The sequence below is a fragment of the Amblyomma americanum genome, chromosome 4, assembly GCF_052857255.1.
Source record: "Amblyomma americanum isolate KBUSLIRL-KWMA chromosome 4, ASM5285725v1, whole genome shotgun sequence".
In the NCBI taxonomy this organism is placed as follows: domain Eukaryota; kingdom Metazoa; phylum Arthropoda; class Arachnida; order Ixodida; family Ixodidae; genus Amblyomma; species Amblyomma americanum.
This window is the reverse complement of record NC_135500.1, coordinates 33948093-33967644: the sequence shown is the minus strand read 5'-3', so window position 1 is coordinate 33967644 and position 19552 is coordinate 33948093. Positions and strand designations below refer to the sequence as shown.

Genomic DNA, 19552 nt, shown 5'->3' with positions numbered 1-19552 from the left:
AAACAAGCAGTGTTTTCAGTTTTGCAATTAAGTTTGCTGTTCAGTCACTTTAGTTGCCGCGAAGGTGTGCTGTCAGCGGTAAAGCGTCAAAATGTCAGTGTAAAAATAAACAAAAACGCTATGAAGAAAACAAATGTTTTATTTTGGTAACAAACTGTGTTGCAATCTCAACAACACGAAGGAAAATTAGAAGTATTCTCAGTTTTGTAATTAAATTTGTTGCAGGTTAACTTCTCTTGGCATGAGGACGCGCTGGCAGTGGCATAACGTGAACATGGCGGCCTGCAAGAAAACACCTGATTCCATGGCTAGTTCCTGTTTTTTCGCATGTCGTCTAAAATCAAAGGTACTTTGCGGATGTCTTAAGTGCGCAGAAAGATCTGATGCTACGGGCCTGTCGAGATCAACTTACAAGCAGCGCTCGGCTCGAAAATCGACGAAGACAACTTTAGTCTGTGTTCTCGGTCGGCGCCTATCGATCACCGAGTGACGTGTGGTTCTGTTTATTTTCTTTAGAAAGTACCAGAAAACCATGAATCATCACATAGAAGCAACAGCCGACAGACAGGAGCAGACAGGTGCAGCTGCTGATAGCTTGCGATCTCGGTGCGGGAAATGAGAGCCGACACGGCCTGCCTCTGTGGCAGCAATCACTCTTCTGCCTCGTAACCAAGTGTTGCCGCCCACATCGGGCTAAGCACTTGATGTTCCGTTTGTATTTTTGTAGCTCCGTTCGGTTTATGTTCAGTTGTTGCCGTAGTTTTTTTTTCCTGTGCAAGATGCAGAAATTGTGATGTTTATGCTTCAGTTTGTTTAGAGAGAAAGGAAGCACTTGACTTGATAACTTTGCTATTGTCACCGAGGAGAGAACGAGCTTGTTCCATTAACGTTATTTGCTGATCATGTAGTAGATCCAGGGTCAACCAGGAAAGAAGTAGTTTGCTTGTATAGAGGCTAATTGCAACTGGGCAAAAAGTTGAGCAAGTTTGTTCATGTTTGCTGGTACACAGCGCTTGAATTGCATATGATCCAGGGCAGTGAGGTAGGTAGGACAGGGCAGTGATGTGTAATATGTTATTGTATTTTGCTCAGGAGGCGGAGTGATGCTGGTATAACTGGGTTTGGTGAGGGCAGTGTTTGAAGGGCTTTAAATACTTTGCGTAGCTTCTAACATGCAGTTCCTTTCAGGTCGGAAGACCACTTAGTTTTTTTTTATTTTATGGTCCATCATATCTGAGGCACCCTGTATACAGGCCACTCCAGTTTGAAAGGGAACAGCCAGTTGAAAATGAGTAGCATATTAAATATCTAGGTGAAAAGTAGCTTGAAAGCAGTTGCACTTATCACACATAATATGTGATAGTATAAGGAGCTTGTCCGGCCATTTGGCATTGTCACTGTCTCGTGTCATCATGGACAAGACTTCATAGCCCTGTGTTACGCAAACCAAGCTAGGTGTCAGTTATGAGGCAATAACCGAGTGCTCAGAATTTCCCATAATGGAGCTGCCTGTATATTCATAGAGCTGTAGAGCATTTACAGTAACGGTGTTGCAGATTTGTGATTGTAAACTAACCTCTACTCACACACCATCTCCTTGATGATGTGTCTGTGATGTTTACACATCTTTGTCTATCAGTGAAAATGTTCAAATAATTCAGCAGTCATTATAGCCACTGCACCTTACAATCTTTATTATGCATTGTTGTACAGCGGTCTCCTTGCAGTAGGTACAGCTTTTAGCACAGAGTGAAACCCCTAGCCACACACCATTAAGCTAAAGCTTAGCTTTGGTATTTACACTACTTATGTGTGCCAAAATGTTTTGTAGTCCGGAAAATGCATTATGTACACTGTACTATGCCATATTTGTTGTACAGGTAGCCTCTGTATGAAAGAAAATATGCACTTTGAACTCAATATTTCAATTTTTTTTTCTTAACTGCACTTGGAAATGCCATATGGCAATTGTAAATCAAGGTAATGTATGCTTGTGTGTACACTGCCTTTTCTGCAATAGAAACACTCGTGTCAAATGCAGTGCTTAAAAAAAATAAATTCACTTACTGAATGTATTATGCAATAAAAAAAGCTGTTTCTAATTCCAACAAGCATCACAAATATTTCGTGCCTTACTCAGCACTGCACTTTTGGGTTATGCATGTTCATCACACGGGTAATGACCACAGGCACTTCACCAAGCTGGAGTGATAGCATGGAAGGGGCAGGTGGGCTGACAAGCATTGGCAAGAGAGAGTGCACAATGATGCTTTTCACATAATGGGCGAGCTGTTTCAACACTTTTTGCGCCTTCAGAAAGAGACTGTGCAACACGCTGCTGAGTGACTGGGAGGTATACTGGCAAACACAATGTCACTGAAGTGGCAGCCGATGGGGGCACTTGTCACTGCAGGCTTCTGGCTGCACACAGGTTGGCCAAGGGCACAACCACATCACACAGTTGCTCACACACTTGCAGATGTGTGTTGTGCATTGACATGAGGCAATGACAGTAGCAACAGGAACAGTGGCTGATATGACTCTCCACACCAGCATGGTGAGCCGTTGCCAGACGCTAGAGTTTCCACCGCAACTGTCGCTGCACCATCCCTAGGTACGCCTGCCTCTGGAGACGGGTCGTCCCACAGAGGCCGAAAGTACAGTAGCGCATTGCTCTTCCCTGGAGGTAGGTCAGGAGTGGTCCTGTCTCTACGACGTAGCCACCATTTAGAGGTGGCCCATTGTTATCTGGGTCAGTGGCAGTGTCGCCTACACCTTCTGCTGACATGGGCACATCCAAACAAAGGCTGTGAAGTGCAGCACAGGCAGTGATGATGCACACTGTCCACTCTAACTTGTAGTGCTGCATCCGGTGCCTTTGAAAGCACCGGAAGCAGCTCTTCAGCGCACGGATGCAGCACTCAGCCACAAATTGTGTGAAAGCATGTGGCGCGTTGTACAGGCCTTCTGCTGAGTTGGGTCTGTGATGCCACGCAAGTGGTGCAAGCAGCCACGGCTCCAGTGGGTACACGGTCTCCTGCATAACAAACAAAGACGCAGCTAAGCATGCCCTTCCTCAGTGATCTCAACAACCTTACAGGACGATCTGCTATACAATAGAAGACTCGTGCCAAGTAGCCCACATCCAGGCTTTGCTGAATATGACATTCAAGAGCACACAGACATGCAGGATTAAGATGAACAAGTGAGCACTGCTGTAAGGTCAGTCTTTTACTGCCATATTGATATAAATGATGCGCTATGATCGCCTACAAAACACAAGCACTGTCAGGTGCATTTTGCTTTGGTTTCTTCAACAGGAAAGGCTATGCATTTCAGCAATGTAATATGCGTCCTGTGTTTCTGCTGCAATTATAAATAACAAAAGGGTGGCAATGCACTGTATCATACTGTAACGTGTCTGCATTGGTGTAACTAGCCAGACTCATTCTTGTAGCTTTAGCAGATCCGGGCAAATGCATAGCGCTGCAGCTCAATATATATGACTGAGGTCGCCCGACGGTTGACACTGCTCTTTTACTGCTTACCCAGAAAAAAATACACCGTCGTCCAGCAGGGCCGTCCTCCGCCTTGGAGTGCCGCCAGATGAACGCGTCGTGGAAGGATCCGGGTCATCGCGTGTCCACGGCCAGATCGCGCATGTTCGCGCCACAGATCTGAGAAAAAACGCACAGCACGAACTTACTCTAGCTGCAGAGGCCCGCACTTGTAGTTGAACTCTTGCGGTCAAGAACAGTGGTCGCGGTATACTCACTATCACGTTCGCAGCGTAGAACCGCTTGCGGATCGCTCGCAGCACTGCCCCCAGAATCCTTGATAGTGATGAGTGCCCAATCGACACACCCGACGACGCCGGAGATGTTGCCGCGGAGAAAGTTAGGCAAAGGAAGCCCTCCTTCGCCGCCGCCTTCTCCTCGTGTCTCCTCGGAAAGCGAACACACCTCTTCTGTGACCCAACGTTGACATTGGTCTTCGCTACCCGCCGCAAAGACTTGTTCACAGTCGGTTGGGCTGCGCCGACGTTTTGTTCATATCCAAGGGCGCCTTGAAACCCACCGGAGGCGAAGAAGCGCAGCGCGCACAGCACCTGCCGCTCCATTGACAGCGCACTCACACAGGCATCTCCCAGTTCAACGGCGAGTTCGTCGCACAGCCACTGCGCAGTCTCCTTAAGTCGAAGCGTCGAAATAACTCGTCCCGCGCGTCAAAGTCGTCTTCATGCAGCCTCCGACACCGTTGCTCGCGCGGTCACCCGCGTATACGACGATGTAAACAGCCGCCATTTTCTGTCTCAAACGCGTTGAGACTACATTTCCCAGGCTCAAAAAATCGTCTCAATCTGCCGCATAATTTGGTGGCCAACGTCAACACTTCTGGGTGATCTACGACGTCCCCAGTGACGCAAAAAATCAATATGGCCGCCGCCCACGGCCGACCAATAGGAGAGGGGCAAATGAAACACTTTTTGAGACAGTTTCGATTGAGAGAGATCCGTAATCGCGCCCCAGATGTCACGTAGTGGTGACGGCAGTCGAAGCAGCGATGAAGACGGACGAAAAGGTCTTCTAAAAGAAAACTGTTTATTGAGCTGACTTGCACCCAAAATGGACTGAATCACTCGGCGGCGGCGAAGCGACAAGCGTGCTCGGCGGTCGTCGAACAGAATGCCCGCCGCTGTCGGCCGTGCTCAATTTAAAGCTGATAGCGAACTTTCGAGATAAAGCGTGCAAAGTTACTAGAACATTCTGAAACAACGTAGGATCAGCTCTGCCTGGCTGCGATCAATCGAGATAAATCTAGTCGCGTCCTGCGTCGCAAACAAAGCGATGAAGTGGTGTGGCGGCAAATTTGAAAAACGAACAAACACTGCAAATATTCGCGGCAATATCAAGGCGCTGACTAAAATAGCATTGCTTTTTCCTCACATTACATTACATCACCCTTCATCACCGCAACTCCCTCCTATTCCTCCATCCAGATCGCAAGTTTCTCTCTAAGCTCCAACAGAGCACGTGGCGCCATTTACAAGCGCCCACACTTCTCTCTCGTGCCCGCCTTGCTCTTATTCACCCCGGTGCTCTCCCACCGGAATGCACGCTTAGCAGCCACCCCCGAGCAGACTGTGTTCATATTCTTTATTCATGTTCGGCACTTTCGGCACCCCCCTCCTGGCCCTTAAACAGTCCGCAGCTGTGGGAGGCTGCTTTGGCAAGTTCGGAGCCGTATATTCAACTACGGCTTACGACCTGGGCAGCGGAAGTCGCCGCCAGGCATGACATGAGGCCACAGCCGGCAGCCGCAAGGTAACCCATGGAGCGGCAGCATCCTAATTTTCTTTTCTTTTTTGGTCTTCGCTAAATAAATTTTTTCACCACCACCTATTAAAGCAAAAGCGCTTCGGAGGAAAACCCCGCATCGGCGCGACTGGGAAATCCTCATTCGTGGAATGGGTGATAATAGTGATACTAAAGGGTGATACGGCTCCCACACGGGAGGCTTGTTCACAATGAGGCAGAACGTTTTGCCTCATTGTGAACAAGGCTCCCGTGTGGGAGCCGAAACGTCATTCCATCTTAATTTTTGGTCGGTGCGACTCACTAGTATCATGTACCATCCCGACCAGACGGGATTCCGTCAGACCCTTGACTACAATACGTGGAATGGGTGTAGTGACGTAGAAAAGCAGGTTCGCTGCAAAGAAACAAAATGACTCCGGCTTAGCTCAGATAACCCGAGTTATGCAAGCGAAAGCAAGGATTACGTGTGTAGTCCCCTCCTAAGGTTTTCGTGGCCGAGGCACAGTCTGACACACAGACGGAGCACGTGCGTCGTCGTGCCTTCCGCACTGCGAGAACTCACTTCCTGCGGCTCGCCAGTCTCCGCCTCGGCTGCCAAGTCTCGTCGCTGTCTTCCTTCGGCATGTTTCGCTCGCCGTCGAGCCAGGCGAAGCTCCCGTCCTCCTTTGCCTTCGGCTGGCCGTTTAGCGCCTTTACGCTCGCTATCGATTGCTAAATACCTCGCACGGTTGGCAGTGTCGTCCGGGTGATCAGACTCGGCCCGACGTCTGCGAGTGCGCACTCTCGAGGACGTCGGCTCCGGCTGACTTGCCTCGTCCATAGCCAGACACTGGATAGACAGCGCGCAGCCGCCGCGACGGCAGCGGAGCGCGCGACTGCAGCTGCTGCGAGTCACATGGTGCGTCACGTGGTTGCTTACGCAACTCCGCTCTTCCTGTTCAAGGTCATTCGTGCAGATGCAGCGAAATCGGCGCTGCTAGGCTAATAACGTTTTTGCTTCAAAAAGTAGTCAAGCGGATGTAAACCGGAAACACTTCGGTCGGGAGCCGGGCGCTGTACTTCTTCGCCAATGAGGATGTCTGGTTTGGTTTATCGGGGTTTAACGTCCCAAAGAGACTCAGGCAATGCGAGACGCCGTAGCGAAGGGCTCCGGAAATTTCGACCACCTGGGGTTCTTTAACGTGCACTGACATTTCACAGTACACGGGCCTCTAGAATTCCGCTTTCATTGAAGTTCGACCGCCGCGGCCGGGATCGAACCGGCGTCTTTCGGGCCGGCAGCCAAGTGTTATAACCACTCGATCACCGCGGCGGCCCAATGAGGATGTCCGACCAGGCGCACGTAGCTATGGCTAGCCATAGCTACATACGCTTAATAAATACAAAAAGGGTAGCTTATTTGGCCGCCAGACCAGCAATCAATGAGTACAATAAGGGTACATGGAAGCTATAATATATCTGGCCGAGACGATTAGTTACAAAACCAACTGGTGGCGAACTTGAATACGAGCTTTTAAGCTCGTGTTTATGAGCAAACAAAGAGTAGCCGAATCTAACAGCGACGGCAATGTGACCGCAATTGGAGCCGGTGCTTACTTGATTAGGTACCGCTAGGTAATGCATGCAGCGCACAAAAAGATAGTGGTCCAGTAAGAGGCTGCTCAACAAGTTCAACGTCTATGTAGAACCCTTGCTTGCTTTCAACGCTGACTGTGTACTGGCGGCGTTGCATCGAAGTTTTAGTCGATGTGAAATTAGAATCTGAGATTTAGGTGAAGCAGAGATATTATTTTTACTCTTCATTTTGCTTTACGCTATTGACGACTAACAGCAAAAAAAAAACCGTGTGCTGCACAATGAAAATTGGCCTTTGAGAATTAGGCTGTTTGAGGAAATGAAAACGTGCAGTAATTGTCTCATCTCGGTAGACACACTAACCGCACCGTAAGAGAAAGGAGGAAAGTGGTAGTGAAAGAAGAAAAAAGAATTGCCGTAGTGCTGGGCTCCGGAATAAATAAGACCACCTGTTGATTTTTAACGTACAGTGGGATCGCACAGCGCACTAGCACCTTTCGAGTTTCGGCTCCATCAAAACGATATGCTATATGCTATGGCTCATGCCTGATACCTCATTTAATATCTGCAGCGGGTCCTTGGAGCTAAGATATGAAACTTATTTTTGAAATATGGCGGAGTGCTTGGCTTGTAGCGCTCTGGCACGGGTGGGCCCGGTATTGCACTCCCTCCGGGATCGGCCCGGGGAATATTAGTGCGGCACATCTTTTATTTCACTCTTTGCTCTCCTATCCTTTACCCCTCCTACTTTCAGCACGCGGCAGCGAGCGTGGCCCCGCTTGAGCCAGTAGGCAGGCCCGTGCTCTTCCCTTTTCCTTCTTCCTCTCAGAAACATCCGTCAGTCAGTCCATCGAAACGCTGCCTCAGCCGACTGGATTGATCGCGTGTACTGTGGCTACTGCTGGTGCTGCTGATAGGAAGAAAGAAAAGGAAATTGCACAGGCCCGCCTACGGGCTCGTGAGGTGACGTGGCCCAGCAACCCAGGCTGCGGGGCAGCGGCTAAGTGCCTGGCGGTGTTGCGCTAGCTTGCTAAATTGCTCCTTCTTTTTGTCTGTGCCTGCTTGATCCTGTTCTGAGGTGATTGGGTGTGGGACGAGAGCTTGATGTCTACTTCTTCTTCCAGCCGGGGGTTTTCCTCTTGGTCGGCATCTGTTCCTCAAGACCAGCTCCCAATTGATCTCTTTTTCCGCAGGGGAGTTTCGAGCATTCCGGTCGCTTTAGTGCCTTCCGGTGGAGGCGCTATCCGACTGAACAACCCGGAGGCAGTACAGGTGGCTCTTCAATCCACATCCAAGCACTTCATGCCGATTACTGATGTCCGGCAGTTTGACAGGGGTGGTAGTTTGTGGAGGTTGCCGGATAAAGACTGTATTGAAGACCTGTTAAAGTGTACGACCTTCGCCAACCACCCGGTGAGCGCATTCATTCCGCCTCATCTTGCATGTTCCAAGGGCTTGGTCCGAGGGGTCGACTTTCGACTGAGCCCCGTGGAAACGCTTGCGAACCTCTCGCCTGCGTGAGTGATTGCTGTCCATCAATGCAGCAGGATGGTTGACAGAGTAAAAATTCCTACGGAGCCCGTCATTGCCACATTTGCAGGAATAGTTTGCCCGTCAGAGAGTAAGGTGTGGCCATTGGTTTTTCGAATAGATGTCTTTAACTCTCGGCCCCTTCAGTGTCAAAACTGCTGGCGATTTGGCCACAGCGGCAAAGCCTGCAAATCGGCCTTACGCTGCTGTGCCTGTGAGGAACGTCATTGCAGAGAGGAATGTCCTGAACAGCAAGAGAAATGTTGTTTGTGTAGTGGAGCTCACACTGCTGATTCGCCTGACTGTCCTGCACGAGCACAAGAAGTTCAGGTGCTTGAGCTTATAGACAAGCGCAGATGCACGCGGAGAGAGGCTTTTGCCGCAGTCAAGGAGAGAGCCTCAGGCTACTCTAGTGTGGCCGCCAAATGCTCACCCATAATGGATTCTAGTTGGTTCCAGGCTATTACAGCTGCAGTTGAGAAAGCTGTGGCAAATGCAATGTATCGCATTATGGAAACCGTGTCCACGTGCATTTCGCAGGTCATAACTGCTCAGAGGACCAATCTTCTACAGGCGTCCACCGCTCCGCTCTTGCCTTCTTTGGCTTCGGAAGCTACTCCTCCTTCTGTATCAATTCCGCTCCACAGGGCCAAAAACAGTGTGAGCAACAACAGACCTCCAGGCCTCTCCTTCGAACAGCGTTATGGACGCATCCTCTATGGATGTATGGATATGGAGTCTGATCTCCGCGCCCAGAAACGAAGTGGGTCTCCTCTGAATATTGCAGGCCCATCTTGCCCCCAGTCAAAGACAAAAAAAACTAACGCAAGTCAAAATGCTAAGACCAGGATTCTAGAAAAGGCAGTCGCGGCTGCGGCACACCCGCCAAGATAGGGTTCTTAAGTGTACTCTAGTGGAATTGTCGATCTATATTCTGAGCTTCAACAGATTTAAATTGCCTGTGCAATCAGCTTCTACCAGATTTAGTTGCTTTACAGGAAACATGGCTAACTACAAATTTCAATTATCATCTCAAGGATTACCGTCCGTTCCGACTCGACCGGTCATCACGAGGGAGGAGGGTTGTTAGTGCTCATCTCTACAAAGTTTTGCCACAGGGCATGCATTTCTTTCCAATAAGCGGACAATGAATGTGAAATCCTTGCGGTTGACCTCAGTGTCCCAGGTAAAGAGGCCTTTACGGTAGCTAATGCATATTTCCCGTCTGGTGTGCGTGAAACTCGGCCCCTTGACTCGCCCATGTGTAGTAGCCGATCTCAGGTTCTATTGCTTGGAGACTTCGCACCATGTGACGTGGGGGTTTAAAACAGACAGCTTTGGTTCTAGACTGTTTGATTGGGCTTTTGACTACAACTTGATCTGCAACAATTCCAGATTACCTACGTTTAGTCGGAGTCAATGCCGCTCTGCCTTGGATTTAACTTTTTCCTCCCAAGGAGTCTTAACCCAGGGAGGATTTAACTTTTTTCTCCCAAGGATTAGTTTCAAGTTTTCGTGTAAATTAACTCTTCCTGAGCGACATCAGCGAACGTTAATAAATTACATTTGCTTTAAAGACACGTTAAAATCGGCCCTCCAAATCACTTCAGACCCTTGCGTTCAGACAAGTGTCGAAAGCAAGGCTGCACATCTATGTTCAGTACTGGACCATGCAAGGCAAAAGTCTGAATTTTTGGTTAAGGGAACCAAGGGTGCAATCGCGAACAATTGGTGGAATGCTGAGTGCACGCGTGCATATAGACGACGGAAAGCAGCTTGGAAGAAACTTTTTATCAATCAATGCCCAAAAAATTGGTTGGATTATAAGTTTGTTGCAGCAACATTTAAGCGAACTGTCGCCCGTGCAAAGAAGGAGTATAATACAAATCATTATGATTTCCTTTCACAATCAGGAAACAAAATGACCTTTGTTTAATTTCATGAGGCGCAACAAGGTGATTCTACCGGCTGCCAACATTGAATCCCTCGTTCAGTCCCCTGTTGACATCGCAAAGGCCTTAGAGGATATTGCGTGTGGCTTAGAGCTTCGCTTTACATCTGCTCTACCTTCTCCTGCTATGCGCATATGTACCTCAAGTTGTTTCACTGTCATAGCTGTCGCAAATTGTTCTGCCCTTATCCCCAGCGGCTCCTGGCCCCAATAAGGTCACTTCATCTATGATCAAAATTTTGTTCAATGAATCTCCTGCAGACCTGTTGGCTCTAGTTGACCATTCTATTAATGGTCCTTGGATACCTCATGAGTGGCGTCTTGCTGAAATAGTTCCATTGTTTAAAAAGCAAGGGGAGGGCTTAACATTAGACAACATACGCCCTATTTCATTAACATAGAACCTAGTGAAATTGGTGGAAAGGGTCCTTCTCAGCCTTGTCATGTCATTCATTTCAGAAAATGCTCTCTTGTTTCCATGTCAAATTGGTTTCAGGCCGGGTTGTTCAATTTGGTGTGCTCATACTGACCTAGAGAGTCGTATTAAATTAGCTCGCAATGGAAAACAGTTTGCTGCGCTTGCCACCTTGGATGTCCGTAAAGCATACGACAGCGCTGAGCACTCGACTCTGTTACTAAGATTACAGGAACTCAACTTCCCAAGGTATTTTGTAGCCTGGATTTCTGTTTTTTTGGAAAATAGAGAATTTTACTGTGGCCAAAATGGTGTTTCCTCAAGGAGATTTCCACAGACAAGAGGTGTACCCCAAGGATCAGTTCTCTCACCTGTTCTTTTTAACATTTTTCTAAGCTGCATTCCATGCATTCAAAATGTGAAAACTTATGTGTACGCTGACGATATTGCATTTTTCGCATCAGCAGGTGACATTCACACTCTTTATCGAACCCTGCAAAATTACCTCAATGTTCTTGACAACTGGTTAGGAAGAATTCATCTGTCCCTCAATGTGAAGAAATGCGCATTGTTAGTATTTCCGGTTTCTGTTCCTGTAAATATCTGCCTGGTCTATAGAAGCAACATAATACTTCAAGTTCAGACGGTGAAGTATCTCGGAGTAATATACGACTCTACTCTATCCTGGCGGCAACACATTGAGCAAGTTTCTGCAAAAGGAGTTCGGGCCATTGGCATCCTATGCGGGCTTTGTAGTGCTAGGTGGAGAAGGCATACACTTCTGATGATTTACAAAATGTACGTCCGCCCAATTTTGGAGTTCGGGTGTGTTTTATTCTCAGGAGCTCCTGCCTATAAATTTCGCCCTCTTGTGCTGTTGGAGCGTGAGGCGTTGCGCCTTTGTCTGGGGCTTCCAAAATATGTCGCCAATGCTGTTCTGCACCTTGAGGCGCGAATCCCATCGTTATCAGCTAGGTTTCGGCTATTAATAGTTCAAACATTTTTAAAATTGTGCGACTGACTTCTTCACGCTTGCAGAATAATATATATTAGTCAACCTTCCGCCTTTTTTAGTGCCGCCTGGTCTCGTTTTCCTACTCCGAAGATATGTTACGTGCAGTCCCTCCTTGATCCCATAAAAATTCATTTCACGGATGTCCGCCAAATGTATAACAACTCATCATCTGTCCAGATTGAATTCGATCACATTTTCCCACCGAATGCTAAGCTGCAGCCCTTCCCACTTCTTCAGGGTCTGTTGCAGGACCACCTAAGGTCCTTTCGTTCTCATGTTCTTATTGCTACCGATGCCTCGCAGGATCGCGAAAAGGCAGGTGTGGGAATTTTTTCGCCTTTACAGGATTGGTCTTTTTCTCTCCGTCTTCCTGACTTCACTCCCATTTTTCTGGCTGAATTATTAGGAGTAATCTTAGCCTTACGAAACTTAGAAGCTACCGTTTCCCAGGTCGTGGTTATGACAGACTCTCTGTCCATTTGCTCTTCACTATTCACACCCACTGAGTCTCGGGCATTACGTCTCTTTATGTTCCTGATTCCGCTCCATCTAAATTCGGTAAGGTTGCTTTGGGTACCAGGTCACATGGGCTTTCACTTAAATGAGGTTGCTGATTCCTTAGCCAGAGCCTCTCTCAGCGGCCCAATTGTTGCTGTCCGGCCAACGAGTGCATATACAGCTGCGGTGAGGTTTCGCAGCTACAGAATATTTCAGGAATTTGCTGCCTCGGCTCTTACATCATCTCCCGAATATCAGCATCTTCTGCATCCTTGGAGTAGCAAAGACTGGCGCTCGCGCAGACTAGAGGTCTCTCACGCGTTTGCGTTGCCTGGTTCCGCTTCTAAATTTCTACCTTCACAGATTTGGCCTGGCGGCTTCCCCATTGTGTCCTTTTTGTGCCGAACCTGAGACAATAGATCACTTCCTGCTGTTCTGCCGCCGCTTCTCTCATTTGAGGAAGCGTCTTTTGCAAATTCCATTTCATCAACTGGGCTTGCCTGTGTCCTCCACGGTTGTTCTTTCCATTGGCGCTTCTTTGCTTGGACGAAGCGACAGGAGTGTGCGCTCTGCTGTGCAGAATTTTCTTCAAGAAACGCAGCGACTCCCATTCTAATTTCTTTTTCCCGCTCTCAGTCAGTACGAAATTAAAACAATTACATGCATTGTATACAATTATGCACATTAAGCCTTTGTCCCGTCCTCGATCTCCAATTTAACAGGACCCCTGTCCTTCCGTCTTCCAATCTATCAGACTACATACTATTTCCACTTCTTTTCCCGCCAAATCTTTCCTGTATCCAGCAATTAACCGCCTGTGTCTTGGCCACTCCCCCTAGTGGGTATGTGCCAGCAACGTCTGATGCCTTCCTTCCTTCCTTCCTTCCTTCCTTCCTTCCTTCCTTCCTTCCTTCCTTCCTTCCTTCCTTCCTTCCTTCCTTCCTTCCTTCCTTCCTTCCTTCCTTCCTTCCTTCCTTCCTTCCTTCCTTCCTTCCTTCCTTCCTTCCTTCCTTCCTTCCTTCCTTCCTTCCTTCCTTCCTTCCTTCCTTCCTTCCTTCCTTCCTTCCTTCCTTCCTTCCTTCCTTCCTTCCTTCCTTCCTTCCTTCCTTCCTACGGGCTCAAGGTGAGGCACGCTCGCTGCCGTCTGCTGAAAGTAATACCCCTGTCACACGGGACTTCTTCTCGGCCTTTGCCGTAAAGTTGTCTTTTTGCACTAAAGGAGGAAAACCGAAAAGGAGCAGCGACGCTGCTACACGGCAAATCCAAAGGAGCTAGAACGAGGCCTCCGTGAATGCCAAAAGTCACCGCTGTGTGTGAAGCGGCGCTAGTAACATTATGAAATTAAAGCAGACGGTAGCACTTCAGCTAAGAGTGCATTCGTTTATGTTGGAAAAAGTAGCTATCACGATAATAAACGAGCGTTCTGACGGTGAGAAACGGATATTTTGAAACAACTTTTTTTTTTCATCGTTCTCAGTCCGACCGCGGTAGGCGCCCTTTTCCGTTCGGCTCCTCGTTGTGTGCGAGAAGCGTGCTTTGTTGCTTGTGTCTTTGTGCGTATTTCAAAGAAATTAGGTTGTGCCTGGTTAGCGTGCTGCCGTAATCATGAGCGACGAATCGCAAGTTAGAAAGAAGTGTGAAATTGCCATGAAGATTGCCGCTGTGGCATCATTACGCGCGGCGGCGGATGCGGATAAGGCGCACGGTGACGCACTGGAGGAACAACTTCTCGCAAACATTGCCCATTGCAAAGCCGTCGCGTTCCTTCCGCGAACTGTGTACCGCAGTAGGTGGGTGTATCCCCGCAACGAGCGATGGTTTGAGGATACTTTGCCGAACCTCGGAGACCAGCATTTTCGACAGGCGTTCCGCGTTGGCCCGGCTGCTTTTCGGTACCTTGTGGAGCGGTGCCGACCTGCAATGCAGCGTGAACATACAAATATGCGGGAGGCCATCAGTGTGGAAAAGAGAATCGGCATCGGCCTTTTCAAGCTCTGCTCAGCTGCCGAAGACCGGGTGGTAGCTATAGTCTTTGGTGTTGGGCGGTCAACTGTGAACACTATATATAGGGAGTTTGCCGAGACTGTGGTGGATGTGCTCGAACCGGAGTGGGTCCGAATGATGGCACCAAACGAGATGGATGAACATGTTAGCGAGTTTTACGCTATGACAGGATTCCCGCAAGCAGTGGGGGCCTTGGATGGCTGCCATTTCCCGGTGTCTCCACCCCACTTGAATGCGGTGGACTATAGGAAGTACAAAGGCTGGCAAGTGTTTTTTTCTTGGTTTTCTCTTGGTTTTTCCTTAGTGCATTACGTAGTTGGCATAACTGATGTGAAACAAGGTAGTTTTTACAATATGTGAATTTACCTTCATGGCTACTTACAATGCTGCATCATTCTTTCAATGTGTATTTAATTTCCATGGATCTAAAAAAATCCTTCGCAATCTAATATCACCTTTACAGCCTGTCACCTCTATTTATAATGTTATTTTCAGTAATCATATGTATACAAGTTCGGCTTCATCCACACACAGCCATGTATACTGTTCCACATCTAAGGTGAATATGTGTGCTAATTCTATTAGATGCTCACAAACTATTGAGCAGGTGCAGGCAGGGCATGGAGCTGTCACTGCTCTCATGCGTCTTGCACAGCCACAAGGATGTGAACATTACTCGCGTTCGATGTCCTGAAGAGCTTCTGTTTTCACCTTAGAAGTAGACGACCCGCTACAGCATTAGGCTTCTTCTGATCTACTGTTTTTAAATACACGCTAAATAGTTCCATAATGTAACCTTGTGCATACAAAATGTTCTTTTCTTTTGTGCAGGTACAGTGTCATCCTTCTGGCCCTTGTGGACCATAAATACCGGTTTCGGTATGTTTCTGCAGGCAGCCCAGGACGATGCCACGACTCCCATGTGTACAGTCAGTCGGATCTGGCTGAAACAGTTGAAGGGCCGTTATTCAAGACGCCGGTCACAGTGATTAATGGCACTGCTGTGCCCCCGATTATCCTTTGCGACCAGGCGTTTGCCCTGACAGGGCATCTCATGAAACCCTTCCCGCATAATGGCCCTTTACAGGAGGAAAAAAGACTGTTCAATTACCATCTGTCGAAAACACGAAGGATTGTTGAAAATGCGTTTGGGAGAATGAAAGCCCGCTTTCGATACACCATGAAAAGGATGGAGTGCGAGATCAGGCATGTGCCTGTGATTATTAGAGCCTGCTGTACACTTAACAACATGTGTGAACATTTTGGTGCCCGGCTACAGCAGCAATGGTTGGATGAGGTTTCTCAGCATGACAGAGCTTTTGAACAACCTGCTCATACTACGCAGTTAGAAGTTGAGAGTGGGGCTAGTGTTCGGGCAGCTCTTGTGCATTACTTTCAGCAGCTGCAGTAGAAGGCCGCTTAACATGACGAAGAGGGCTGCCCATGTTTTGTACCTATAAGCAGCATACCTAATCCTAGGTAGCATTTGGTGCCAATGTGGGACTGCAGCAGGTCTAGTTTTGTGTCTTGCAACCTTCCGCTGCAAACCTTCCTGAATGAGTGGTTTTCTTGCACAAACAAAATCAGAAGAATGGGTTACCTCAATCACCACGTCAACTTCTTAACCTATATGTCTAACAGCCAGGTTAATTAACTGACTTCAGTGGGGTTTCCCAACTAATTTCGTTGGTGTGAGAAGCACTCCTTCAGGGCAATTTCTGACGTGGCATGATCTGGACATGGTTAACCTCGTGCAAGACACGCAAGCACTGATATGGATATATGTGTCAATATGCGTCTTGTGTGAACAAATGTCTTTGTATACAGTGTCAGTACTTTCACAATTAGTTATTGCTAGTGCAAGACAGTGCGCATCAATTTTGCCTTGTTCTTTCGCCCTTGCCTTTTCTGAGGTACTTTTTGTCGCTTTGTTGTTAAACTTGCACAGCTGTCAGTACTCTATCGCAACACTGCCTTGCGCCTTTCACGCAGCCTGTGGCCCAATAGTAGCATGTACATGAATGCAAGCTGAGATTTATACATTTTATTTCTTCAGGAAGTCCTTCAGCACCTCAACGAGGTCTTCTTCGGCTTTTACTTGTCGCTCACGAAGCCGAAGCTCTTTTTCTCTATACTCCTTGAGATCCTGCCGAAGGAGACGGTGCTCCTCCAGCAGACATTGCTGGGTTTCTTGGGCTGATGAAAGTGGTCGCTTCCGCTTCCGCTGCTGGCGGCTGGTAATAGCCACAACTGTGGTAGTGCTTGCTGTGGCCCGCAGGTGTGGTGGAGGGTCTTGCGTAGGGTCTTCTGCAGCAGCAGATGTGTCAGCTGCCTCAGTCGTTGGTTCAAGCTCAAATGAGCTTTCATGAATGTCGCCAATCTCCATGGCGGAGATAATCTGCATGAAGAGCGTTTGAAACAATGATGAAACAATAACAGGAGGTCAAGCACATGCTCACAAAGAAATTGAACAAATAACCCTCAAGCTATGCTTTCTTTCAGGGCTCTGATAAGTGTTGTCCATGAAAACATTTATGTTTACAGTGGTGAATCATTTTTTGCCTGCCGTCGCAAGAGTGTTACAACCGAAATGAGCCTCTGTCCATTACACCTCAGTAACAAACAGAGCTGTGAACACCTGCTGATATGTTTTAACTTGCCACTTAGCGTGATTTACAAATCGTGTATTATTCATATGTTTGATACACCTTCATGTCATAACATATATAAAGGTGTTGTCATCCAAAATAAACGATACAAAGCCTTCGATCAGCAACTTATGAACAGTGGTTTGTTGTGCAGTGCGCCTTCAGACTCCAACCAATAAAAATTTACAAATCTGGTATTATTCATATGTTTGATACACCTTCATGTAATAACATATGTAAAGGTGTTGTCATCCAAAATAAATGATACAAAGCCTTCGATGAGCAACTTATGAACAGTGGTTTGTTGTGCAGTGCGGCTTCAGACTCCAACCAATAAAAATTTACAAATCTTGTATTATTCAGATGTTTGCTGCACCTTCATCTCATAACATATGTAAAGGTGTTGTCATCCAAAATAAACGATACAAAGCCTTCGATGTTGAGAAGTCATCCTTGCAGATGGAGATTCATATTCTTCCAAGAAAATTACCTCTTCAACTGTGCTGACAGGTTGGCAGCTGCTCTCTTCCACCAGAGAGCGGTCGTTTACTGGCAGGCTTCCCAAAAATCTGTGCAGCTCCCAGTAGAATGTCCAGGGTATGGCACCCTGGCCAGTGTGCTTTCGTGACCACCTCCTGCAAACAGTCCCATGAGCACTACGATCCCAACACTCAGGTAGTCAAAAGAGTATCTCGTACAAATGCCCATTTTAACTGCTGCTACTGAATAAACAAGGCTACTGCGGCAAGTACGCATTTTCGCACACTGCACGTTGTGTGAAAAGCAAGCTGCCCCAAACCCAATGCAGCAGCCGCTCGCGCATAACGTGAGTCAAAACTATGCCTCACCTGTCGCATGTTTTGAAAGCTGCCGCGCGGTTATCATAGCACAAAATTTCGCAACACTTAGGAGTCTAATTTAAATCCGCGGTATATATAAAAGTAGCACTTGGCTAAGTTCACTACTCACCGATATTCTGTTGTCAGGTTTTCTATTTTTGAGTGCACCTGCACCTTTGTCTTTGCGATGCCTTGTTCGGCCAGTGAAGTAGCAATGGCCTCGTAAACGGGCCCGTTCCGTTTCTCGCCGCGCAGTTCTGAGAGGGAGTCTTCCCAGAGACGGATAAGTGCCCAGGTTTCGCGCTCCGGCCAGTGGGTGCGCGGTCCTCTCGTTTTTTTTGCTGCGCACTTCTGCGCGCCCAACTCGGCTGTTGCCTGAGAGGCCTCAATGCTACCTGCCTCCATTAAAATTTTGTACAAAATTAAAATTAAATACGGTTAAAAACAAATCACTTTAAATATATAAAGGAGTTCAACTACATGCGAGCGGGAAAACAGAAAACACAAGCAAACGAAAAACACGCACACAACAAAGAGCAAACGAAGAAAAAACAGCAAAGCGAGATGCGCAAGCACGCCTGTGTCGATGCGGCTGCTGAAAAGCGCTCAAGTCCTTTCTTAGCAGTGTGGATGTCTTTAGTCATAGCCTCCTCTACGGTTAAGTGCACTGTAACGCAAAATTAACCATTAAATAAGATAAATTCGATATTTTTTTACGGTTCCAAAACTAAAAATTGCGTCAATTTTTTTATTCTTCGAGCTCGCTAGCTGGCGCTGCCGTCTGGGTTGCGCCTTTAAGCAACTTTAAGGCCGCTGACGGCCGCCTTTATTGCTACGGGCCTTTATCGCAAAGGTCTCGACGCTTTGCCGTGTAGATGCGTGTCACGCGCCTTTGGGGCAAAGGGCCTTAATTTCTAAGGCCTTACAAGTGCCCGTGTGACAGGGGTATAAGAAAGTTGTAGGACCGGAGAGCAGAGATATAAAGAGAAGGCGCGCTCTAATATGCCCCGGGCCGATCCCGGAGTCAGTGCAATACCGGACCGAACCCGTGCCAGAGTGCACTCTGGCGCAGCAGTCGAGTGCCCTTATCACTGAGGGGCCGAAGCTTCGTGGACTTGATGGACTGAAATATTTTTCGTCACCCTCGCCTCATATTCACACTGTAAAATATTTTGTCTGCCTCGGACATCCTCACATTAACTTTCAGTTGTTTAGACATGCCGATTGCTACATAATAGCGTTTGAATTAAGGAGTAGTAAACTTAAAGCGAAAATTATCGACTGCTACGTGAGTGAAATAAACCTGAGCTTATCGCGCGAAATTTGCATTCCTCCATTGAAACCTGCATTCTTGCAAATCGGTGCACCTGAACGTCTAAAATGCATGTGGCGAAGCTAGGTGGTTCACCACGAATGAAAAGAAAATTTCTTTAATGGCGAATTTTATTTGGGAGCCCTCCACTACGGCCCCTCTTTCTTCGTTTCATCTTTCACTCCCTCCTTTATTCCTTCCCTTACGGCGCGGTTCAGGTATCCGCCGATATATGAGACAGACACTGCGCCATTTCCTTCCCCGAAAACCAATAATTATAATAATAATAACAACAACAACTACAATAATAATAATATTAATAATAATAATAATAATAATAATAATAATAATAATAATATTAATAATAATAATAATAATAATAATAATAATAATAATAATAATAATAATAATAATAATAATAATATTGTTTCTAAGCACAAGACGCGA

At 47.3% G+C, this 19552-nt stretch overlaps 1 protein-coding gene across 1 annotated transcript; it reads left to right on the top strand.

The window, feature by feature from the left end:
* Nucleotides 1–14089: 14089 nt before the first annotated feature.
* LOC144129448 (uncharacterized) lies at nt 14090–15717 on the top strand. The gene is made up of 2 exons (XM_077663630.1): nt 14090–14569; nt 15138–15717. Exons 1-2 carry the CDS (start codon nt 14223–14225, stop codon nt 15715–15717), a joined length of 927 nt encoding a protein of 308 aa, XP_077519756.1. The 5' UTR covers nt 14090–14222.
* The last annotated feature ends 3835 nt before the right edge of the window (nt 15718–19552 follow it).

What these genes read in the sequence shown, in the direction of transcription:
- LOC144129448 (XM_077663630.1), top strand. Translation starts at nt 14,223, where the DNA reads ATGCAGCGTGAACATACAAATATGCGGGAGGCCATCAGTGTGGAAAAG. An exon ending in TATAGGAAGTACAAAGGCTG is followed by an intron (nt 14,570 to 15,137) that starts GCAAGTGTTTTT and finishes TCTTTTGTGCAG; the next exon opens with GTACAGTGTCATCCTTCTGG.